Here is a 26114-nt window from a genome sequence, read left to right on the forward strand (position 1 = left end):
TTTTTTTTCAAAATCATTTGATAACATGATCATATTTTAAATTTCGTAGAAACCAATGGAATTTCTCTGAGTAAGGTAAAACATGTTGAAGTGATGAATTCTTCATGGCGAATTCTCTCAATGTAAGTTTTCTAAATGCATATGATAAGAAAAATCTGGGCTGAGTACCAAAGGAACTATTAATACACAGTACTCTCTTGCGGTGGTGATAAATTTTTAATATTGCGTTTTAATTTTTATAATCAAGGCTCCCCCGGTAATTTTGCTCAAATTCCCTCATTAAAAGCTTATGCATTGCGATTCCCTTAGTTCTGAAACTCCAAAACTTTAAAATTCCATACAATGATGATGATAATAAAGATAAGATGTTCTACATGACACGAGCATGGGACAAAAAAAAATTCTGAGTCCCCGACGGGAATCGAACCCATGGCCTCCCAGATACCGGTTGGGCGCTCTAACCAACTGAGCTACGAGAGACTCGTTGTGAGCTGGGCCATTTTTACTAGGTTGATATGTTGACAATGATGATGATTTTGGGTTCTCATTTCACTCATTCTTACCATCAATCTGAACTACTGATTTAATACTATTGACTTAAATTGTCATTTATCAGCAAAGAAAAAAGAAAATATCATTTATTGTTATTCATTACAGTACAATGCCTCTAATTTAAAATTTGAAAAAATCTAAAAAGTGGAACTTTAGCTTAATGGGCATGCAAATACCTTTCTAAAATATTACAGTATTGTGCCGTTGACTAAATCCCAGAGAAAACAATACGGCGAGCTGACGTGTGTAGGGCGGGAGGTTAACATCAGCAGGTCGACAACAAAGTTAAGCTCAGTCATAAGATTTTCTCATGCAACATTTTCTGGCTGAGCCACGCCAGAAGGAAAGGAAAAAAAATATTTTTATTTTTATTTTTCCCCCCAAAAAAACGCGCGGGGGGGGGATAATTATTCCGTGTTTTTATTTTTTTCTTTTGGGGCCCACCTTCTCCAACAATAATTTTTTTTAAAAATTTTTTCCAATAACAAAAAACAAATTTTTCCCCCCCCCCCCCCCCCCCCCCACAAAAAAAAAAAAAATATATATAAAAAAAAAAAAATGTAGAGTATCATATGATCTGTAAAAATAGTCTAATGTTACAACTGCAGAAATAAGAAAATACCATTTGTAAACGTCAATTAATTTGAGCCTTAATATTGAAGTAAAACTTGTAGTTTAGTGAATAACAAATTTTTTTATGTATCCGCTTAAGAAAACATCTGTTTTATAAGCCAAAAAAGTGTAACCTATTTTTTATTCGGGACCGCAAATGCATTTAGGTCCACAAATGCACTTAAGGGTGACAAATGTAATTAGAAGCAGGGAACTTTTGCGTGGTAAAACACCTTAATCTAGTAATCCACTAATTGTTAATAAAAATAAGCTATTACATGTAAGTTTACGTCTTTACAACTAAATGTAATCCCGTTTATAATAATATGATAATAGTGTAACAATTTCATGTTAAGGTTTTACAAGACCTCAGTTTCAATGGTAAAGGAGGAACAATTCTGTAAATGAACAAAGCGTTTTTATTTTAGTTTCACAGCACCTGTTAAAACACGAATTTACTTGACTTTACATTGACAGCCGTCGTCTGAGGCAAAGTCTAGCAGAGGAAATTAATATATTCTCTGTGTATTTTGTCATACTGTGCGTAAAACGAAAGTGTGTTGGTGTGAAAATTTCTAAAATACTCAGACAGTTTAATTGGCAAAGATGTTGTCATGCATTCCAGCAATAATGTCAATACTGTGGAAATGTGCGAAAAATTCAATCATTTTTCTTATCATTGCAAAGTTTATATTATAGGTACAGGATTTAGAAAACTTAAATTGTAACTCAGTTTCTCCAGGACTATATGTTTAGTTTGGGTCTAAAGCTAGTCACACCTGACAAAAAGGCGTTGCCTGTGTGCATGCTTAAATCTGCTTGTACATTTTAATCACATCGCTATATATTTAGAAGTGCTGTTTTTAGGCCGAACGTTAAATTATTTTAGAATCTTTTAGAATGGGTTAAAAAAGGCGCTTCTAAATGATAAAATACTTCAAACTTTTTATATATTTTGTCTACTTTCTCTAACGTTTATTAAATATTAATGTTTTACTGCCTCGAAAGACAATTAAGACACTGTATTTTTCTTACTGCGCGAGTCGCCCACGTTTCATTTTGTTAAATTCAAGTTTAATGAATGTCATGCTTTTTTCTTTTAACTGGGTGTTTTATGTATTAACGAACGATTAACGTGCAAAATTATTTTCTGTAGGTTGCGGTTTTTTGTCGCGTCACTGATAAATGTGCTCATGACTAGACAAAGCCGAGTAAATACAGTTGTTTTTACGTCAAGCCCATTTCCTGCTTAACGCTTTTAACAAAATGACCTGCCAGCGCCACTCAAGTTCCGCATTCCACACAATTTATCCCTTTTGGAGTTTTTGGACTATTTGGTAATGCAATAAAATTGAACATTCGAATTCCAAATGAACGATATAAGACTGATGTTTGTAAAAAAGCAGATCACTTGTTTCGTAATAAAGAGTTAAAAAAATAATTTGAATCCGTCAATGAAGTCTATGTACGAAAGCAATGTGGTTGGATCTTGGTTTTGATTGTAGTTTGATATATTTTTACAGCAACAAAAGGTAAAATCACAAAAAACTACACATTTTTCTAATTAGTAATAACAATGCCGTTTCGCGGAATTGAGAATAGACGTTCTTTTAATATTTCATGTTCTGGCATGTTACTTCAAGCGGGGATAAAATAAGATATATTTTCGTTCAAATTTGTCAACGATTTCAACGATTGTGTCAATGTTAATTAAGTTGATACCTTTTTGTGGCCAACGTCGCGAATTTTGAGCTGAGGTTATGCTATTTAAATAATTGCTTCATGTTGCAAAGGGATATCATTTGAAGTGGCCCTTTTATGACAAGATTGCTTTTTTCATTCACCATTTTTGCAAAATGTGTTTTCGTTTCACAAAAAACAAAAGGTATATTTTAATTCATCAATAAAAATTGTACCACGCTGTTCTTATGACGTTCTTAGTTTCAGTTTTCTTCTAGTTCTTCTGCGACATCTGTTTATTCGTTGAGTGGGCGAGGGTGGTATGCATTTGTTACTTTATTTAAAGCGGGTAGACGTCATTTAGTGGTAAAATACTAATGTACCCCCCATCGATGTATAAGCGGGAGTTAATTGAGCATACTGTATATAAAAGTGGGCGCAAAAGAGACCTAGATATAGTCCATCACTTTACCCGAATCCGCCCCGCAAAGCAGTACTTTGACGTTTGTCGCCGATTTTGCCGTGACAATGAAGTCCGCACGGATGTTTTTCTTCCTCGTGATTGCTGCCTTCTTGCTGGCTCAAGTGGAGAAAACCTCTGCTGACTCCAGTTTCCTTTTGGGTACATTGAGTAAGTAACAAAGAACATTGACTCTATATTTTTAATGTAAATTTGCTGAAAACTAACACGTTTTTGCTTATGTACACATTTGTATTGCTTTTTAAGAAATTGTTTCCTTGTCTACCAATAGTGTATATTTGCAGACTTCTGAGTTTATACCTTTTATCATTGTTTCTTTTAAAAATGTCTTTAGTGTAAAACAGTTAAAATTTACAAAAAAACGTCTTTTATATCAAAACAATTTGTGCGGCAAATAAATAATCGAAATAAATGAAATTATTAGTTCAATTGGGTATTTTGCTGTTAAGTAAATACTGAAAATAATTTCTGATAATTACGAAACTGTCATTTGTTACCAGATGAATTGGATGATACCGGAGATGAGATAACTCGCCGAGGTAAATACTGCATTTATTTTCTCTTTTGCTACTGTTATAAGGGTCAAAAAAGGTGTGTCCAATCTTTTTTTAAGTTAGTGATGTGTGATAAAGAGCCGCCTTGTTATCCGTCTAAATGACCACGTCATGTTTCAGTAGAAGTTTTCTGACCAATTTTGTTGCAAAATTTTCCTGTAGGTTGCAAGAACATAGGTTCCGATGCGTTCTGCAGAAGAATGAGGAAGTATTGTGCCTTTAGCAATGACAATGGAAAATTCATGAGGGCAAAGTGCCGCTATTCATGTGGTTGTGTCTGAGGTGAGATGTCCCTCCTCGATTTGCATAATTCTTCATATCATACTCTGCCTATACGAAAAGCGAGTGGGCGGCATTGTATGGAAGTGCAAGAAATAATAGAAATATTTCAATTTATATGCAAATAGACGAAAATTAAATAGAGAAGAAGACAAAAATATCCAATCCAGATGGATTGCTATGCATGACTATGACGGTTTTTATTACTCTGCATATCTCTGTCACGTGACCTTGTCAGTCATAAAAAAAATGGTCATGGAAAAAATAATGGCTGCAAGAAATCGAAGGAGCGTAGTGAAATTTGCAAGAATTCCAATTTGGAAACCAGTTATATTTAAGCGCATTTATGTTTTGAGTGTCCCTATAAAAATAGTCACTCGATCAGCAATAAAAAGGGGGTAAAAGATAAGTTTTACCGCTGCTTAAAATCAGTAGTTGACCCTGAAATAACTGCTGTAGGAGCCTGGTCGTTGTTAGAATAAACGTGTTGGAAATACCTGGTACCTAGAATTTTTTTAAAATTTTTATTTATTTTTTTTGGGTTATTTTTTTTAAAAAAAAAAAATTTTTTAAAAATTTTTTTATTTTTTTTTTTTTTTTTTTTTTTTTTTTTTTTTTTTTTTTTTTTTTTTTATTTATTTAATTTTTTTTTTTTTTTTTTTTTTTTTTTTTTTTTTTCTCCCCCCCTCTAGGCGGGGGGAGAAAAAAAATAAAATAAATTTAAATAAAGTTTTGTTGTTGTTGTTTTTTTGTTGTTTTTTGTTTTTTGTTGTTATCTAAAGGTCGCTAATTACTATCGATTTTGTTCACGGAAAGTCTAAAAGGTACTTCAACTCTGATTCATCCATCCATCCATTCATTCATTCATTCATTCATTCATTCATTCATTCATTCATTCATTCATTCATTCATTCATTCATTCATTCATTCATTCATTCATTCATTCATTCATTCATTCATTCATTCATTCATTCATTCATTCATTCATTCATTCATTCATTCATTCATTCATTCATTCATTCATTCATTCATTCATTCATTCATTCAGGGCCGTAACCAGACCTTTGCCATAGACGAGGCAAGATCTTGATAGGAGGTTCTGGGTGCATGCCCTCCAAAAAAGTTTAAAATCAAGAAGCTTTGAAACTCTTTCAGATACATTTTTCATGACGTATTTCTGCAGAAAAATCAATGTTGTTCAACTGGGGATTATTTTCCCAACAAAACATATTTTGTTTTAAATTTTGAGTGAAAATCTAGACGAGGCAAGTGCCTCGCCTTGCCTCTTGCTAGTTACGGCCCTGTCATTTAGCTACGGGCTGCTGCTCGGGTGCGTAAAATATGTCAAATATGGACAGAAAGTGATATTTGTGCTGTGATGTAAGCAAAATAATATTTTATTCCTCATTCAAAATGAGCTTTTAGTTTTATCGCATTGCTGTTTGCTCTGTAAATTACTTGTAATGCACTTATGTCCAGGATTGAACGCAAGCATTGTTTAATAAGTACTTCATGTTTGACTGTGTTATTTGGTATTTCCATATTACTTCATATTTGACAGAATTTGGTGTATTTTGGTGAACTTTTATTAACGAGGACACTTTGTGATGCCTGTCTGAGGAACGTGCATTTCATTAGTGTTCAATCCTGGACATATCTGTCGCTTGTAGAACTTTTATTCACTCGTTGTGAAGAAAAAAAAAAACAAACTCACTCGCTCGCTGCGCTCGCTAGCTCGTTCTGTTGTTCTTCACAACTGCGCCAATAAAAATCGTACGCGCTCACTAACCATGATGTAATATCTATGTATGTAATGCGAGGTTTTCATCACAACTAATATCCACGTACAAACTTAACAACATGGTAACTTTAAAGTTAAGTGAAATGAGACTATATTCATCTTTTCATTTTTCAAGGAGCATTGCTAAATTTAACCTTTTTCTTTTTTTCTTTTTAACCTATAGAAAAGAAGGACTGCCTTTCAAAGGAAAGCATCAAGGAAAAATATCTGGAAATCTTGAAAGCACAAAACTGATAAGACTTATTTATTTAGCCAGTATTTTTATTCGTCTTTTTATTTATTTATTTATTTTTTTTAATTTTGAACAGCTTTAAAGCGCCTTAGAACTTCTGGATAAGTGCGCTATATCAAGTTTATTTATTAATTATTACAAAACTAATTTTTGATTTTGAACAGTTAAATAAAGATGAACATCAAATCGTTGCTGCAATGTTTATGTGGACATCGTTTAAAATAAATTTCCTGGTTGTCTAATGCAAAACCAGAGAACATAGAAATTTAAACAAAGAGTTTTACTCACATGATGATTTTCGTGTGATTTACTCGTTCTCGCTTGACATCTTTTGCACATGTAAGCGTGATGATGATGATGATGATGGTGATGATGATGCTTGCAACAGAGGGAAAAAGGTAACTCGAATATGTTGATCAGCAAAACCAACACGAGTCTCTAGTCACCTCGACATTGTTTTCTATTTTCAGAATTTCAAAACTAAGTGAACTCTAAACCACCTTGTTTGCCATTATTTATCCATGTTCGATTTTCTTTTTGTATAGAGTTTTGCTAACGAATAAAAGAGGATGAAGAAGTAGAGATTAAAAGCACAAATTGAGCAAAAAACGAGGAAAAAATAGGAACGAGAACAGCGGTCGATAACGAATTTTGTGCCTATGGTGTGGGAACTGATAAAAATAAATTGCTACAAACTTTGTGAGCTATTTACAATTTAAAGGTTGCTTGACAAAAAAGGTGAGCTAAGGCATCGTGATATTAGCTGCGGTTAAACCACCCTCGGGTAAACTTGTCAGAGAAAACATGTAAACCCGGGCCCAAGCATTCTACATAGGCTACGTTTACACGGGACCGGATAGGCCTTCTGTTTACACGGGACCGTTCTGGAACCGGTCCAGAACGGATCCAAAACTGGACCTGCTGTTTTGCGGGTCCAGTTTTAAATCCGTTGCGGACCGGTTCCAGAACGGTCCCGTGTAAACACCTTAATCGGCTCCAAACGGTCCCGTGTAAATGTAGGCTTACAATCAAGGTCGAAAAGAAGCCATCTTCATTCATCTTCTACACGCATACAGTGCACTGGACGTGCACTGTCAAAAACTCTACTTCTCATTGGCAGGCTTACCTAGGAAAAATTGACGACTCTACATGGGTCAGGTTACCGGAATCCATTTTACTTAGGGAAATACAAAGTTTCCCTGGGAAACTAGGATTTTCACGTGTAACCTGTTTTTTTGACCTGTAACCGGTTTTTTTCACGTGTAATCGGTTCTTCGGGAAAATTTACCGAGGTGAATTTATCTGGTTGAGTGACTGAGAACAATCATAATTTACCCATGTAAGGTTCCCCAGGCAATTCTACCAATGGAAAGTCAAGTTTAAGACCGAGTGCACGTGCATTGAGTGTTCAGCTAGTTAATCATACGTCAAATGCACCGTTTGCACAAGGTTTGCGCCAAGAAGATCGATGAAGATGGATTTCTTTAGACCTTAGTTATGAGTATTGAACTTGAACAGAATGCTTGAAGCTTTGAGTCGAGCCCTATTAGTGTCTGAAAGGTTGTAGACAGATAATTTGACAGTGTATCCGTGGGAGGCGGTGTCGTCGCCTTCTTTTCCGGGTTACAAAAATAAACCATTACACATGTGAAAGCTAGCCTCGCCACAGAAGCATAACGATGACGGAGCAAAGCACAACATCGCTCGGTCATCCATGTTTATAATCTCCCGTGAGACTTACTCAACTGGAGTATTTATCCATTAAATACCCAGGTAAATGCATGAAGCTCTGGCTTATTTTCCTAAGGGGAAATTTTAACGGTCGATTTACTAGTAGGCTTTCCCCTTTCTTTGTATTTCCCTAGGTAAAATTTACCTCGTGTAACCGCAGCTTTTGTCTTGCCCAAAAGCATTGCACACTTAACTCTTTTACCGCTAGAACCCAGACCACTCGATCCCGGGTTAAAAGCGACAACCAATGTCGATGTTTTAATTTTTTAAAAAGAGAAAATCACGAAAAGATAATATTACATACCCTTCAAACTTTTCATCTTTGACAAACAGAGTTTAACATTTTTATTGGATACATTAAGCGATATCTTTTTCATATATAAGCTGAGTGGAATGGTTTAAGAAAGGCGTTTTTGCATAATAAAAGACACAAGATGCATATGACGTGGTTTAAATTTATCTTTGCCTTCAAATTTTTCAAACCAGTTTAGTTTTTATTTCCTTTTGTTTCGAACTACGATAATGAATATACGACAGTGAAAAATAAAAGTCAAATTGGTTTAAAACGTTTTAAACTAAACATAAATTTAAACCACAGCAAAAATATACCTTATACATAGGAAATTAACTCTTATTTTAATTAAGGTATTTAAAATCAAGCGGCTTCAATTGACGCGAATTAGAGGGAAACTTTTTCCTGAATAATGTAAATTAACACGAAAGAGGAGGTAAGTTTTTAAAATTAAATGATGAAATCAACGCGATAAACGCAAGGAAGCGCAGTTTGTGGCAACAAAAATAACAAATTTTATTGCAACATTGAATTTTTTTGGGCAAAATCATAAGTTGCATTGATGTATCAGATGAACTGCTCCTCTGAAAGAAAACATGACATTGCAAATGACCGAAATACAGTTGGCAAAAAAGAGAAAGTCAACTATGTACATGTATGTACAGGATGCAGAATTTGGGGTAATAGTAATGGAAATAAACGTCGCGGAACTTAACGCTTCACTTAATTAAGGACGAGGATTTCAAGAAATTCAAGACATAACCGACATTGAGCAAATAAATGTAAAAAAGTCCATGAGTTCAATACGTCTGGCAAAAGCAAAAGAAAAAGGGAATTTTGTTACATTATAGGACGAAAACAAGGTGTCCATCTATTAATTTTTAACTTCAAATTCCAATTGAACAATCACATTAAATCTTCAATACAGTATATTTTTTCTATTTCTCTAAATTTTACTAATCCTTTGAGAAAAACTATCTCCTCCCAAAAATCACCAAAAGATTTACAAAACCGCAAAATGCAGATTCGTAAAATGGGAAGATAGTTTTTGAATTGCTTGAAAGGCGAACGAAATATTTGCATTAAATCCAAGTTAAGCGGTGGATAAACTGCCTTCACGTGTACCCCCGCCTTTAATATTGTCGCGGAACGCCGACAAAAAAATTTAAAAATTCGCGTTAATTTTATGGAGCGTTTTTTTTTTCTATAATACGGTTTATTTTGTTTACTTTCTCTAATAATTACTGAATCTTTATTTGCTTTACTGTCTCACAAGAAATTATACTTTTCTTGTTGCGTGAGTGAGTACGATCATTTTATTAAATTCGATTTCAGTGAGGATTCATATATTTCCTCAAATTGGACATTTTAAGAATCAATTGACAGTTATCGTGCAAAATTATTTTCTGCAGCTTGCGGTTTCTTTGTCGCGTAATGGTAAAATTACTGTAAAGTGCTCATCACTTAATAAAGCCGATTAAAAACAGCTGTTTTCACGTCAAGCGCAAATTTAAATCCTGTTAAAAGAGTTTTCAACAACATGACCGTCCAACGTCAGTTAAGTTTCACCTTTACTATCGGAGCTTAAAGACTATTTGGTATTAACGTAATAAAATTGGAAATTCGAAATATAAAACGATATAATACTCATGCCAATTTGAACCCGGCCTATTAACCGTTTCAGCTGTTTATTGTGTTACTGAAGAAAAGGAACTCACTTGTTGCGTGATAAATACGTACAATCAGTGAAGTTTCGTGATGAACGAAAGCAATTTGAAAGGATCTTTTGTTTTGTTTTGACTAGAATTCGGTATATTTTTACACCAACGAGCAAGCGGCTTAGCCCTAATTGCTAAAATCGCCAAAAACTACACCTTTTCTAATTAGCAAGAACAATATATCACGAAATTGAGAATAAACGTTTTCTAATTTTTTCTTGTTCTGGCATGTGACTTGCACTTGGGATATTATTTGAATGTAGCCCTTTAATTACAAGACTGTGGGTTTTTTCTTTTCATTCAAAACATCGTTTTACCGTATTGAAAGCTGATATCGTTAAAATAACAAGTATTTTTTTGCGCAATAATCGCATCACGCTATCCTTATCAAAGCTCCTGTTGCTGTTTTTGACGTGCCTAATTTCAGTTTTGTTTTAGTTCTTCTGCAACATCTGCATATTCGTCGAGTGGGCGAAGTACACATTTGTTACTTTATTTTAGGCGTGAAGACGTCATTCAGTGGTGTTATACTAATGTGCAATCCATCAATCTATAAGCGAGAATTAACAAGCTTCTAATCAGCTTTCGATTAGTGAACTGATATACTGCCTATAAAAGAGGGAGCAAAAGGGACCTAGATATAGTAAAGCACTTTGCCTGAATCCGCGCAGCAAAGCAGTAGCTTGACGTTTGTGGCCGATTTTGCCGTCACAATGAAGTCCGCACGAATGTTTCTCTTACTCGTGATCGTGGCCTTCATGCTGGCTCAAGTAGAGAAAACCTCCGCCGAATCCAGTTTCCTTTTGGATACACTGAGTAAGTAACAAAGAGCTTTAAAATATACAGCCCTGTATATAATGGGAATTTTCAGAAAACTAACACCGTTTCCTTACATAAATATTTATATTACTTTTTAAAAAAATGTTTCCTCGTTTACTAAGAGAGTAAAAGTGACATAATTTCTACTTGCCGAACGACTAAGAACGTCATCAGCACACAACAGGCAGTTGAAAATATTTGAAGTTTTTCGGCTTTAAATTCTTTCAGGGAATTGTTTCTTGAACAAATGCCTTTTTGTGTAAACCAGTTAATAAATAATCGAAAGATACCCGCCCACTGTGAAGTAAACTATGATTTGAGGGAGTATTGCTGAATAAATACCTTTCAGCAGAGATTCTATGAGCTGTTAATTTCAACATGTTTCAACGCGCGTTTCTGTGCTTTCTTGTCCTGTTTGCTTCTCATTTAAGGAGATTACAATTACAGAAAGTTATTCGATTAAACGGCGCGGCGTTTTTCACTAAATTTTTCCTGATTCCAGTGCGGCGTTTATTCGAGGGCGGCGTTTATACGAGGGCGGTGTTTATTTAAAATTCAATTCATTTCTTGCTAACAGTGGTATGGATATAACAACATTTTGCTGAAAACCATCGAATGACTTCTCAAAGTGCAGGATATATTTAAAAATTTACGGTGATGGATAAAAGGGGTTATTTTTAAGAATAATTTGTCAATTATTTCTTATGCTTTCTCTTTAAAAGTAATTTTGTGTTCACGAAAATAATTTCATGATCATGACAATAATTTCTAATCTGATACTGTCATTATTTTCTAGATGAAGTGGACGATTCCACTAATGAGATTACTCGCCGAGGTAAATTCGACATTTTGTGTTTCCTTTTACTAATGTCGGCTGTATTTGATACCTTTAAATGTGGAGGAGCAAGGCACTCTAATATATTTGGAGTGGGTGGGGAAGGATATGTAGGCAGTGCTGAAAAAGCTTAAATAATCGATTTCGCTCACACGCGGCACAAACAATGGCAATAACATGTTTTTTAATTGTGCCTAAACAGAAGGTGAATTATTTTATTGCCTTAAAGTTATGGTTTCCCAAAAATGTCCATTTAACACTTATTGATGCGAAGTCATATTTACTTAGCTGATTTGGTTAGAAAAATACCGTTTGGATTTTTCATCCACAGAATATCTTTTTGAATTGACTACAATCAAAGCACAATAAATTATTTAAGCTATTTTATTTAATTTCTTGTCTTCCTTTTGCGTGTATTTTGGCTGAAGCCTATAATCGTGGTCAAATATCTCCAATGAGCAAGACAGCCACGTCAGTAATTTACAACAGATGTACCAAAATAATATATGCAAGACGATAATATTTTTTTGCTGCGCCTCAGTTAATGTTTAACCTGAATTAGTTATGAACGGGTATGATATTTTCTAAGGGGTTGCAATTTGGTTTTTGGACTCGTAAATTTACAAGCAGAAGAAGTCAGTTGAGCTTTATCTTCATACTAAACTTCCACTTGTATCCGTCTTTGCTGCGTAGGGTCTTTCTTTCCTTTATGTGTAATTTGGATTGGACTGACATAGTTGTGACATTGAACTTGCGGGACAGCATCAAAATAAAAGCTATTAACACGAGATCGGAAACTTAAGACTACTAGGCATCTTTGTATTCGGACATGTCGAAAATGGAATCAGTTATCGGTAGAAGAATTTACCTTAGATATTTTTACAACAATAGTTCATCTTCATTATTTATTACCGAGCTTAAAATTTACCATCTTTATTATTTACTACAAACTTGATGAATTCGACATTGCTGATCCTAGCAGTATGCAGGACGTGTGTCACTTATCAACCTAGTAAAATGGCCCAGCTCACAACGAGTCTCTCGTAGCTCAGTTGGTTAGAGCGCCCAACCGGTATCTGGGAGGCCATGGGTTCGATTCCCGTCGGGGACTCAGACTTTTTCTTTGTCCCATGCTCGTGTCATGTTGAATAGTTAATCTTCATTATTTATTACCGAGCTTAAAATTTACCATCTTTATTATTTACTAATTTTTATCTTAACCGAGAAATTGGTTTGAATATACAAGGACGGGTGGAAGGCCTGAGACCTGCTAGCTTTAGAAGTATACAAAAAGAGATAGGGGATCATGCTGCAAACAGGCCACTTTGATGTAACTTGTCTTCCCCCCCCCCCCCCTCGTTCTAGGCTATTATCATCAAAGGGTGCTTCAATACAAAATACACTGCTGTTAATTCCCCTAACCCTCAAAGTATTATGATGTATTTTTAATTTATAATTATAATTTAAAAAAATACGACTAACCATTTTTAAGGTAGTTATGAGTAATACAGAGCTTGACTCTTCAACATCCGTCTACTTGACTTTTGTCATGTTTATTAGATTTTGGAATAGGATCGTTTCCAACCAGTTTTGTTACAATGTTTCTTACAGAATGCAAGAACCTAAATTCCGCTCAATTCTGCAAACGATTTAGAAAGTTCTGCTCTCACACCAATGGCAATGGAAAATACATGAGGGAAAGGTGCCAGTGGTCATGCGGCTGTGTCTGAGGTGAGATATGCACAATGTGAGTTAAATTATACCCTCTGATCCTCACCACAAGTTATTAGAAGCTTCTAGCATGTACAGTGACAATCTTCCGCTCGATTCGCTCGCGTAACCCCACTCGGGAGCCTGTTCGCAGGCTATCTACAATAAAAATGAGAATAATGGCAAAACTACCAGTGGCAACAACATTGACAGTGACAATCCATCATACATGTACCTAAAAGGATGGCGACTGGTATATATATTAACCAATAACTTTAAGCGCACAAAAAAACACTATAATTTTTATCACAGTAATTGTGAGGGTCTGCATGGGGTTAACTGACAAATGGCCAAAATTTTAACTCACAACTGACTAATCCCCTAAAATTTAACTGACAACAAACATTTTTTTTGATTTTTACTCACAACTGACAAAAAATCCGTTTCCCTTAATATACTACAAACCCTTTTTTAAATAATATTTTTTTTTTTTTTTTTTAAAAAATTTCTAATTTTTTTTTTTTTCCCCGGCCGGGGGGCCCGGGTTTTTTTTTTTTTTTTTATTATTTTTTTTTTTTTTACAACCAAAAAACATACTAACTTGACAACATGGTATGCTATGGACTAAATTTGAAGTTAGTCACGCTGTTGGAATTGCTTAAGTCAACTTTGCATTTTTCAAAGAAAGCGGGTGGAGTTCAACTAAACGTTTTTTTTTTCTTTTTGTTACCTATAGGATTTAAAGGACTGTCGCTAAAAGGAAGGTATCATGGAACATAACCTGCGTACAATCACTACAAAGTAACTGCGCAATTTAAAGAAGTTTAACACTTATACTTAATAAATGTGAAAACATGTTTCAAGGTAAATAAAGAAATACCCATTGGCACTAAATTTTGTGCCTCAGTGATGTTTTTTTTTTCTGGGAGAGGGGCCTGAAGAGGTAAAAAAGGGAAGTAGGATATAGGCAAATTTTCACTGAAAAAAATTGGAATTGGATCACTAGGACTGAGAATAACAAACAAATAAACAATTGTGGTTTTACTGTCACGCCAGTAAGTTTGTCACGCATTGTAAAAAATAAATCCAAAATTTTGAGTCAAAAAATATAAGATTATTAGGTTTTATAAAATTATTTATTTTTTTTTTTCAATTTTATTGAATTGCACTTGGACTGTGATTTGGATAATCGGGAAACCATAATAGGCTGGAAAATGGGATTTGGGCAGGGAAAAGAAATTTTATACCCCCCTCCCCCCACCCCGTTTTTACGGTGCTGTAAAATGAAGCACGGATGTTGCTCATGAAAACCAGGGCGAGTCTTTCACAGGACATTGTTTTCTTTTTCTAGAATCTGAAAACTAAGTGAATTCCAAATTGCCTTTGCTAGCCACATGAGCGCTGATAGTCATTTACCAATATTTGAATTTGATTTGGTTAAACGCTTTGCTAATGAAGGAAAGAGGATAAAAAGGCACAGATAAGAGGCAGAAGTTGGGAAAAAGGATTGGAAAAGAAATGAACCAAGAACAACTAAAAAAACCGTCAAAATGAATTGTTACAACATTGTCAGCTTTGTAAATTTTGAAGGTTGCTTGACAAAAGTGGTGAGCCGAAACCACACAGCGGACCTTTCCATGTTTAATTTTTGTAAAGAGAAAATAAGGAATAGATTGCACTACATAACCTTCAAACTTTCAATTCTTGACAATCAGAGCGCACCAGTTCCATAGGATACAAAGAACCTTTTTGATATTTTTCTATATTAACAATAATATTCGGAAGACGTCGACCATTTTTTTTAAATGCTCAGAAATGTCCTCTAATATACATTAACCTTAGCTTGTAGTTAGCCGATACCATGTGTTTTAGTGAATAATTATCTTTTATCAGAGAAGAGCTTCCAGGGCTACGTTCCGAGCCGTTGGACGTTTTGGGGTCTGCATTTACCTAATAAGGCCTATTTTGGTTTAAAGATTTGGCTTCTTCCGCTCGGCACTAATATACCTATGTCCCAGGTATATTAGATAAAATCTTAGATATATCCTAATCTTGTCTTACCACTCCCCTCCCCTTGTCTATGGGGAAGAAACCTTCTCCTAATTACAGTAAGCGGAAATCAGCCCTAAAAGGTGGTCCATTCGCGCCGGCTAAGTGGCGCCTTGTTACCTATCTATAATCTCATATCAAAAGCGCGCCTGCAGAAACAGACCATTTAACAGTAAACAAAGTATTACGTGGGCTTTTACTGACTTTCGTTTCGGTCCCTCAGACACCCACATATAATGTCATCAAGTGTGGGAGTAAATTCACGCGCTGTTTTCTTGATCCGATCCAGAGTCATGAAATAAAATCGTAAACCGAGCTCGAGAAACTTATATATTCAATAGTTTGGCGCAATGGTGCCGGCGTGTCGTCCCTAGAACGACTTGAAAAAAAGTATTTTTTTTTAAAAAAGATAACTGGGTCTTAAACGAAATTCTTATAGAGCTGTGGAAGATTCCGTTCACTTTTATCTTGTCTCTTCAAGTTAAAATAAACCAAACTTATATTTTCCGAATTTGTGCCAAAAAGGCTGAGCTCAACATTTTTTTGGGGGGGGGGGGGGGGGGGGGGGGGGGGCCCCCCCCCCCCCCCCCAACTGTTTTAAGGAGGTCAAATCTTCGCTCAAAAGAGTCATTTATAATGTGACATTCCGATTGCGTCGTTTTCGCCAAACTTTTTTTTTATCAAATCAGATCTTCTTGCAAATAAGTTACCAAACACATCTGAGAAAATATTTTCCCCTTTCGAAGTTATTGCCATATTAAAATTCCTCTAGACTACATCTGAGAATTGAATTGAAGTCATCAAATTCATTGCTTTCCGTCATTTTAAAAATCTTTCTACGACGCTTAAAGGAGCTATTTGTCACGGACAACACATCTTGGAAAAAATTGGCAAATTTTTTCCGAGTTTGTCATTCGTACTCAAAAGGCCTTCTAATCTTTATTAGTCGAAACCACTCTTCGCTATTTCCGCGTTTTTCGAATTACTCCTTTGTTTGCTTCCTATGTTAGAAAAGTAACTTTTACTTAAGTTTTCTTTCAATTTGAAAGTAATCAGAAAAATGACTTTAAATATCGTGACGTTGCTCAAGACTCCGACTCAAGTTGGAGAGAGCGATGGGCATTCATTATCAACAGTATTTCTTGCGGTACACCTTCCCTTATCCACATGCGGATTTCTAGCCAGTTTCGATTAGCTGATTTGTTATTGATACCATGCATTGATAAGCGGAACCCTATATAATTTAAATTCTGTTTTCAAGCACAACTGGTTTAGGTAACTTTTTTTAACTGGGTTTACACCAAATGATTTGGTTTCTTAATTACATCACTTTGCCCTTTCGCTTTAATTATTTCAGTACTAAATGCTACAGCAATAATGGCTTGTCACAAAAAATCAAGTAGTTTCTATATTATTTTTCAACATCTTACAGTTTAGTAAATAACGTCATAACGACTATATCTGTGATTTTATTCGACATACAACGAGGTCAAGCTGTCACAAGTGATAAGCTTTTAAATGGGCACAAGATTGGTTACGAAAACAAACCGTATTTTACCCTGCTATTTAAACAAATATTTCTTTGATATTCAGCAGTCAAAGGAGTGCAGCCGAGGTAATCGATTATAAAGTGTTATTTTAAATTATTATTCTGCGTCCGTGTTTTGAACATTTTAAAGGTATCCTTGTCTTGCGTAACTGTTAAGGTCGGGCCACAGCGACAAGCGCAGCAACACGAGGTCGCCGGGACGCACAAACAAGTCGCGCGACAAGGGGGGCACAAACAGCGAAGGAGAGAGGGAATGCGAACAGCCAAAACATGCGGAAAAAACGTGCCCATGGAACAATGTCGCAGCGACGCGCAGACGGAACACGCTGCGACAACGCGAATCGCCATTGTCGCTGCGAGTGCGCACAAACAAACCAGTGAACGCGCAGCGACAAGGGGCATGTCACAGAGGCGACAGCGCGCGACGTGGCAGCGACGTGTAACATAGTGTGTCCCGACCTTAACACATTTAATATAACCAAGTCTCTTAGATTCTACATCGAGAGCTACCTTATATATATGGAAATGCACTTTGTATGCGCTTAACAATTTAAGACCGGGGTAAATACTTGAGCGACCAGGCCAGACGTCCACAACACCGAGGACTACGTCCCCTACTATTTTCGAACATTTATACGCCTACTAATATGATATGGCATGAGGAGGTTGTGTAGACAGGGCCAACGGCTTAATTATAGCGTTACTGCCCAATAACGCGATCATCTGAGCTGAAAGAGATTCCGTAATGCCCAGCCAGCACGTTACACTGGTTGGTAGTCAGCCGGGATTTGGCTCACCCACGACCTCCCTTTCTCCAGTCTGGCACCCTATAAACTAAGCCAACCAGTCGACGGCGGGTAAAACTGTCTTTGTACCATGTTTGCAGTTAATATAGTGTTACCAACGGAGCAGCTAAGGAGGTTCCACCAAAAGCGACTTTATTGTTAACCTCAGGGCCGGCACATTCATGGGGGCAAACCTTGACATCCCAGACATGTAATGTACATACCAACCCATGGTCAGTGCAAGATGTTGACAGTCCTTTCCCCTCCTCTAATTGTACATCGAAAATCTTGGACTGATGACTCAAAATCCAGTCCCTTTATCTTTGTGATGTGATGAGGATATCATGGAGTGTGTTATACAGCGGTTAAGTAAGTAATAAACAAAGAAAATTGAAGTTTAACAGAGTAAGATCAACACAAATAATTATCTATAATAAACACAAAATATAACTTTTTTTAGTAGACCCCACAGTTAGGCAACCTTGCGTCAGTTGATTTCCAGCATTTGACAAGTCTACAACGTGCTGGAAATCCAACAAAGCGGTGAACTTGCAACCATCAAATGCCGAATCTAAATCAGAAATGCGAGAGTGAAAATAATCTGATGTGTATCATTTACTTTTTGGCGCCCACTTTGCTCGGAAGGCGCCGGAGCATCTCACGCAATTTTAAATAAAAGAAAATAAATAAAATAAACAACTCTATTTAATGGGAGTAGATACAAAGCAGCAAATCTAACATAGGCTGGTGGCCTTTTTTATCTTATATTAATCAACTTTAAATAAAATATTTCCTTGTATTTACATTACAAAGATTGATTAGAGCTACACCAATTACCAAAAACTAATTATGCTAAAGATAAGTCAATGTTTGACAAAATTACAAAGGATATAGAAATATCATCATGATTTGACGTACTTAAGATTTCTGTATTTTAAATATATTAAAACCGAATGAACTGAACGATACCCACAAACACAACGCAATTGGTGATAACCTTAAAGCGTGGTTCAAACTGGCGACATACCTACATTATGACATCGGACATACCCATTTACTAAACAGTAAACATTTTAAGCGTCTATCGTGTAAAAAGCAGCAATTTTTTTTTTAAAATTTTAAAAACCGGAATTTTTTACACTTTCGTGAAAATCGTCGTTAATGTGCCAAGTGAAAAAGTTTTCACTCTAGGCACGAAACATTTGACGGGTCACGTAAATGCCATGTACAACATACAATCTCATTCTAAAGCACTGACCAGTATTTTCGTTAATCGCTAATTGTCTATTCTAATAAACTCTCTAAATAAGGGCAAGTTTCTGAAATACCGGATGGGCATTCCATACAGATCTCACTTTCTCTATGGGGCAAATCGTTTTCATGTTAAGCCCGGGTAAAATGACATCACTGACTGGTGCTGCCATAAAAAAAAAAATGAGTTTAATGCGGCGGCGGTGAATGAATTTGATATCGATGTTTCGACGGAGAGGGGGGGGTAAAATAAGATACAAATTCAGTATTGTTATTGATTTAATTAAATAAGACGAACTTTTTAGCCATGCTAGTTTGATGTCCGTGTCGTACTTATCAAAAATTCACATTTTTAATTGATTGATTGATAATAGTCTAGTCGATCAGTAATCTGTTAAAGATAAAAGCTCTTATGCCAATGGCGGGAAGACCAATGCACGCCACATTTTATCCTATTGGGTTTTGTTTGTCGCTTATTAATTGGGGCCTCACCGTTATTTAGCAAAATTGTATAGCTAGGTTGCAAATTTTGATTTAAGCTGGTAAGAGATTTTTTTGTTAGTTGTAGCTGTTTTTTGTAAAAGGAAATAGCCTTTTTTATTTCGTGCATAGCATGGTACATGGACCGCCGCACTGACTCGTACAAAGACTTAACATGTCCCTGCGGTTAGGAGTTATCTTTATGTTCAACTAATCAGATTAAGAGAACAAATTAGTTGGTGAAAACAGCTGTGTACAGGTTGGTGCAAAGGAAACTACGACCTATAAAAAGCGCCAAAAATTTACTTAACTGTGCATTCGACAAACAAAATTAAGCTTAGCTTGTCCGCGTTGAAAGCATTGCAACTTACTCATTGGAAATTGAAATCAGTAATGGCAGCTTCAAGAGTCTTGCTGTTTCTTCTGTCCGCAGTCATTCTGGTGTCTTGGGTACAAAAGATTTCCGGTGCAGATTCCAACTTCCTCCTGGATATGCTGGGTAAGTTCTTACAGGCAACATAATAAGTTAACTTAAGATATTTCTGTTGATAAAATACGAATAATTAAGTTCTATATTTCTTTACTATATGTGGGTCAGTCCTTAGATGTAGCTTTCACGGCTGAATGTGCAAAAGACTGTATTACTAATCGTTAGATTCAGACTTTAGTTCTCTTTGCGGAACCTTTATTATACTTAAGCCAATTTAATCCTTCCATCATCATTTAAAAGGAGAAATGCTGGCTGTAATTTTGTTAACACCAATAAAGACCTTTGGGAAAAATAATCACCCTTTTTTTTTTTCTTTTTTTTTTTGGGCCACCCCAATTTTTAAAATTGGGACGTCTGAACACAAATCAAAACACGGATCTAGAAGAATCTCCGTTTGACTGTTCAGTGAAAAAAGAAATAATCTAGAGTGTAAACTCTTTGTGTACTCCCAGTGAACTTTAATCCGATACTGACCTAGCAAAGACTCAGTTTAACCAGGAACATAAAGAACTAAAAAAACGTCTAGCTTTTATTTTTTCAAGCAACCCTCAATTAGCTTGCACTGTTATAAGTTATACTTTCCGTTTTCTCAGATGACTCTCAGAAGGAATATCGTCGTGAAACAGGTAAATATCATCTTGTTTTAGGATTTTAGGGTTTAACACAACCCAATCGTGGGAGGGGCGGTGGCCTATTGGTTATAATAAGTTGGTCTCAAGTCGAGAGTTCTGCTGGCCGGGGTCTGGTATTTTGTTTGCGATCAAAGCAATTTTACCCTTCCAGAAGCTTCCTCCCCACACGGATGTAAATGAGTATAAGCAAAATGGCAAAAATTTATTTTTCGTAACCTGGAAAAACATCGTATCCGTGGGAAGGAGCCGTACTGGCTGCTAGATTCTGCGTTTGTGGAAACGTGAATTCATCCCTAACTTCCGGAACCATAGGCCTTAGCCAAAAAGAGCTTAAATTTTACTCTGCTCTATCTGTCAGGCTACCATGTTGTCTTTATCTCTTTTTAGATTGCCATAATGAATATTCCGACGTATTTTGCAAACGATTTCGGCAGTTTTGTCCATTCAGCAACCAGAACGGCAAGTTATTGAGAACCAAATGTAGGTTTTCGTGTGGCTGCCCATGATGTGAGGTAAGTAGATTAGGTTGTGGCTTAATATTCAAAACATTCTTCCCTAAAAAAAAAAAACAGGAAAATGAAAGGAAAGCCATAACGACAACCGCATCCTAAAATATATGTTGCTAGATAAAGTCAAGTTTTGAAGAGACTGTGTCACGACTGAGTTCAGTCTAAGTTTTACAAATTACTCGCTATAAAACTTGATGTTAGCGGAGAGATTATTGCTATGAACCTAAATGACAAAACTAAAGCTTCATAGACAAATTTGAATCCTGGGCGTTGTAATTAAAAGATACAATCGAAGGAGATTAACATTTTCAACAGTTCAGCCTAAAAGTTCTTCAAAAACCCATATCGCAAACCGTTAAAATCCTCTTCAATTCTGTCCATGCGTACCTTCTTTTGAATTTTTTGTGTTATTGAAATGTTCCTTCACTGTTTTAAGCGTTTTTTTTTTATATTTCACTCATTTTTGTGGCAATTTTCTTATGTCTTTATTTGGCTTAAATCTGTGACACAGTTCTTTTAATTGCTTGTGCAATGGCACTGTACGTGCGTTTTACATCTTGGCATTTTTTTGATGCAAGACAATGGCAAGGAATTACATAATTTATGGGTTTTATATAAATTAGTGACATATTAGGGACTGTGCATTGATTATTGTCTGGGGTGGGTGAAACGCGAGGTGGTTCGGGGTGTAAAGTAGCACTGCGAGAGAGGTGCTGGGGTGGAGGCGGGGGGGGGGGATGTTTGAATTATTCAATGGAAAAAAGAGGGTGGTGATCTCTAATTTTCAACGAAATAACACGTTTATTTTTTTGTTGTGTAAAATACATGAAATACTTTTCAGTGTTTTTTACTTTCCTTAGTGTTCTCGAATTATTGGAGTGTTAAACGACTCACAGTATTATGCATGACTTTGCCTTCCTAATATTGAAAAGTTTTAGGAAAGATTTTTAATACGAGTAGAAAACGATAAAGTGTTTTATATCCTAGTATAAAAACAATGATGGAGCTCACAAAATCGAAACTTTATTGTTCAATATTTTTCTTAGTTGCAGATTGTTGGAGTGACTGGAGTCCATATGGAATACATAAACAACCTCAGACAACTGGGAATTTACCAATTTTGAATCCGGCACATTTTTCATAATTAAAGCTGCTATTTGTGTTGTTTTGTTTGTTATTTATCACGGAATGTTTGTGTATTGAGTTAGATTTATGTCAATAAAGTAATTTCATTGATTAAAAGATGTCTACGACTGCTCACTAATTTATGACACCCATATAACAAATGGGAGCGAGCACGATATAAAGGGTTATAACGAAAGACGCGCCGAGCACAAATTGATGTTGATAATATCGCTGGTAGGGCGACTCAGTGGGAATCAAATTAATCTAGAAAATTGTGTTTTGTTAACATTAACGGTCGATTGTTTAGGTTTATGGAAGACACTCGATCGTTAGAAACTGTTAATTGTTGTCGATATCATTAACTTATACTGATTTATTAGTATTATTGATTAGTTTGGTCAATTTTGGTCTTAACAATATTTCCTGAAATTTTGGCCAAATTGCTCAAAAGTAAGTTGAAAATAACAAACTGACCACAGACCGTAATACAAAATTCGATTAATATGTAGGCTAAAGGAACTCTAATTTAATTATTGTCAGCGTTCATTTTTTCAATTCGGCCATTCGGTCATGCTCTGAGTATTATAATAACCACAAGTTTTTCTTTTATTTCATTTGATATGTTATTTCAATTAAGAACTGAAATATATAAAGGGTTTGTTAAGATTAATGTAAAAATGTGGAATTGTGACCGTATTCGACCGTAAATAAATTAGTTCAGACGATGAAAATTAATGGATTGTTTGGTTTTTGGGAAATCACACTTTGAAATTTATGAACTTTTATTGTCGATATATTTAAGTTAAAACTATCAAGATTGTGTTGTTTGGATTGTGTTAGTTTGGGTACCGCGTGATTTACCAAAATGGCAAATGACAAATTTCAAACTGCAGTTATATCTTTACCAAAAACATTCAAATTTATTCAAAACTGTCAACTCAACTCTGTAGCTATAGTGACAAAAGTTAAAATACCTGACGGTTGGAATTTGTTCTACTTATCATCCAAATTTCTCTAATATAGCTGTGTAAAGATTTAATTCCTAGAACGACCAAGCTGAATTCATTTTTAAAAATAACACACTGACCACAAACAGTAATAAATTTAATGGCTATTATATGTGGGATAAAAGAACTCAAATTTAAACTGACAGCTGTCATTCATACCCTCAGGTCATCAGTCAGCTCCTTGCTTTTACGAACTTTCCATAAATTTGTGTTCATATATATATATTTTTTCAATTCGGATAATAAATATTGGCCTGACTTGTCAATTTGAAAATATCGAATTGTGACCGTATCCGACCGTAAATAAGTTCCTTCAGACAATTGATTTTGATTCAATAAACGCCAAAATGCAAGTAATATCCAAATTAACATCATTGTTTACGTTTCATAACGGGAAAAAGACACGTATAACATAAACATGGCATCACCGAACCTTACAGCACAGCTGTTACAATTCAACAGAAAAATTCCCTAGATATCGTTTTTCGCCAAAAATCATTAGATCCTCGCTGTTTAGAAAATGGAATAATAATGGAATGGTACAAGTGGCACGGAAGTCGAAATTTCGTACCCGGGGGCGGCGTCATCAGCATTTACATCGGATGAACTACGCACGGTAAGTCAGGAAAAATAATCAAAACAAAAATTATTTTGATAAAGTCACACCAATCTGAGCGAGGTACAAGTATTTTCTTATGTTTTGTTTTACTGTGCACAACTAAGTTACTATACATGTGTAAAGCCATTATATATGCTGTCCACTAAATTGCACGCAATCATGAACTGATATAAATATAGCCCCGTCGCTTTAATTAATTTACTAGTGCGAAGCTATCTTTTTTCATGAGGATTTCAGAAAATTTGTCTCTCGAATTCGCCAGAGGTACTAGCGATCAGAAGCCCGGATATTTCGTTATCTTTCAGTAAACGTTTTTTGTCTAACTGGGACGCAATAACCAATAACAAGTGAACGATTAAGTGCATTTAATTTAACAAGTTCCTTATCCGAGAATTTTGATTCAGTACTTATCAGATTTAGAGGCCCTGCCAGGGTAAAGTCCGACAAGCGACATGACCCAAAAAGTAGCCACAGCATACTGATAAAATGGCGACAAACGACAACCTTTATATGGAATAACTTAAATTCCGACAAGGACAAGCAATGTTCCTTCAATTTAATTACCGACAGCGACATGAAGAGCGATAAAACAGCGACACTGCACATTTTTAATTAAAACAAGCGACACGGGACCACCCCCCCCCCCCTGGCAGGGCCTCTTATCATTATAAAGTCAGCCAGCTAACAAGTACAAATTTAAGTTAGGGGCTGCTCTCTTTTTGTTTTGACGAGGACAACTAGTGCTGAAAATAAAAACGTTTTGATGAAGAAAACTTAGGGTCACAGATTTGGGAACAATACACTCAGACAAAATGATCAGCCAATTGATTTACAATTAAATTGACCATTCAGCACTACCTTTTCTCGTGAACTGCTCGGAATTGTAATTTCTCTTAGTGGTTGCCATACTTTTATCTCAGCGTTAGTTATGAGAAACTGTGGACTCATCGACATATGCTCATAATTAATGATTTTCTTTTGTTCTCTTCTACTGTCTATTTGAAAGTTTTTTCTGACAAGGAACGGAGGCTCAGCTATTTGACTATCGCAATTTCACCGTTATTCTATTTAGCTTTTTGAAAGCTACATGTTTTTTAATCTCAACGGTATCTCACGCCGACGTCTTGAAAGTTAAAACCTGATTCAACTTCCTCGATATGAACAGGAAAGAACACAATTGTGGATTCAACTGTTTTCAGTTTAAATCATTTCTCCTGCGGCGCATTATGCAAAATTCGCTCCAAAAATAGTCGACCTCGAAAACGAGAATACTCTTGTCAGAAACCTACGCAAAAACATTGTTTAAAAACGTCATTCAACTTTAGCGGGACCATTCGACGGATGACGCTCGATTGAGTTTAGTTTCACTGAGAAACTGATAAGATGATCATGGCTAGCCCGGGTTTTTTCTTGAGTCTGGTATATGTGTTCCTTGTTGTAACTACACTGAGCACTGCCGCCTCCCAGAAAGTAACAACAAACGCTAACAGCTCTGGAGTTTCTAACGCGAATTCCAAATGTCACAACGTGTATACGTCCAACAATTTTTATTCAGGACCGAATAAGAAGATCGAAGCGCTGCTTCGTGAAGTAAGGGATGAACTCGGTGAGATTCGAGAGGAAATCAAATCTTTGAAAGGAAACAAAACGACTGAAAAAGGTATAAATAAAGGTTCTTATGAAAAAAACCCATGAGGTATGAGTTTGCCGGGCGTGGAGACTGAGCAACGGAATTTTCCATTTCCTATTCGTTTTAACGATCGAATCTGGCAAGCTGTTCGAAAGTCGTGTAGCCGGAGAAAACGGAAAATTTCAAGGCAAATGATCAATGGAATTAAATAAATCGCAATTATTTCGTTTTCTTTGCTTGGGTAATCATGTCGTTTTCTTTTGTTTGCAGTTTACAAGAACTGTGCTGACGTGTACAAAGCTGGCAAGCGAATAAGCGGTGTTTATACGATCGACCCTGACAATGCCGGTGCCTTTGATGTGTTTTGTGACCAAACAACAGCCGGTGGGGGATGGACCGTGTTCCAGAAGAGACTGGATGGCTCGGTTGTTTTCTACCGCGGCTGGGATGACTACAAACGAGGCTTCGGAAATCTGAACGGTGAATTTTGGCTCGGACTGGACAGGATTCACCGCCTGACAAAAGAACGAAGCAGACTTCGAGTGGACCTTGAAGACATAAATGGAAATACAGCTTACGCCGAGTACGACTTCTTTGGTGTTGCTAGTGAGAGAAGCAAATACAAACTGAGTCTTGGAACATACTCTGGTATGTATTTGAACCCTTCCCTGACTTCCTCTTCTTCCACAAGA

General features: G+C 36.0%; 2 protein-coding genes and 2 long non-coding RNA genes across 5 annotated transcripts in view; 3 read left to right on the forward strand and 1 right to left on the reverse strand.

Annotated features, from left to right (window-relative positions):
• The window catches only part of LOC144649741 (allene oxide synthase-lipoxygenase protein-like), a 178064-nt gene that overhangs the window by 99352 nt on the left and 52598 nt on the right, over window positions 1-26114 (reverse strand). The window lies entirely within an intron of this gene.
• On the forward strand, window positions 1097-4161 carry LOC144649698 (antimicrobial peptide damicornin-like). The gene is made up of 3 exons (XM_078509260.1): window positions 1097-3475; window positions 3826-3864; window positions 4042-4161. The coding sequence occupies exons 1-3, from the start codon at window positions 3373-3375 to the stop codon at window positions 4158-4160; spliced, it is 261 nt and encodes an 86-aa protein (XP_078365386.1). The 5' UTR covers window positions 1097-3372; the 3' UTR covers window position 4161.
• On the forward strand, window positions 10565-14190 carry LOC144652436 (uncharacterized). The gene is made up of 4 exons (XR_013570533.1): window positions 10565-10748; window positions 11548-11586; window positions 13198-13317; window positions 14033-14190. It is a non-coding gene; the product is annotated as an uncharacterized LOC144652436 (long non-coding RNA).
• Window positions 19701-22283, forward strand: LOC144652437 (uncharacterized). Of its 2 annotated transcripts, none has more exons than XR_013570535.1 (4): window positions 19701-19909; window positions 20494-20526; window positions 20920-21044; window positions 22088-22283. It is a non-coding gene; the product is annotated as an uncharacterized LOC144652437 (long non-coding RNA). The 2 variants fall into 2 exon arrangements; XR_013570534.1 differs by having other exon boundaries at window positions 19705-19909; window positions 22094-22283.

The sequence above is a fragment of the Oculina patagonica genome, chromosome 4 (genome assembly GCF_052425735.1).
Source record: "Oculina patagonica isolate OP01 chromosome 4, crgOcupat, whole genome shotgun sequence".
Classification (NCBI taxonomy): domain Eukaryota; kingdom Metazoa; phylum Cnidaria; class Anthozoa; order Scleractinia; family Oculinidae; genus Oculina; species Oculina patagonica.

Coding starts and splice junctions, on each gene's coding strand:
- LOC144649698 (XM_078509260.1), top strand. CDS start 3,373: ATGAAGTCCGCACGGATGTTTTTCTTCCTCGTGATTGCTGCCTTCTTG. Junction 3,476..3,825: donor TTTCCTTTTGGGTACATTGA/GTAAGTAACAAA, acceptor ATTTGTTACCAG/ATGAATTGGATGATACCGGA. Junction 3,865..4,041: donor AGATGAGATAACTCGCCGAG/GTAAATACTGCA, acceptor ATTTTCCTGTAG/GTTGCAAGAACATAGGTTCC.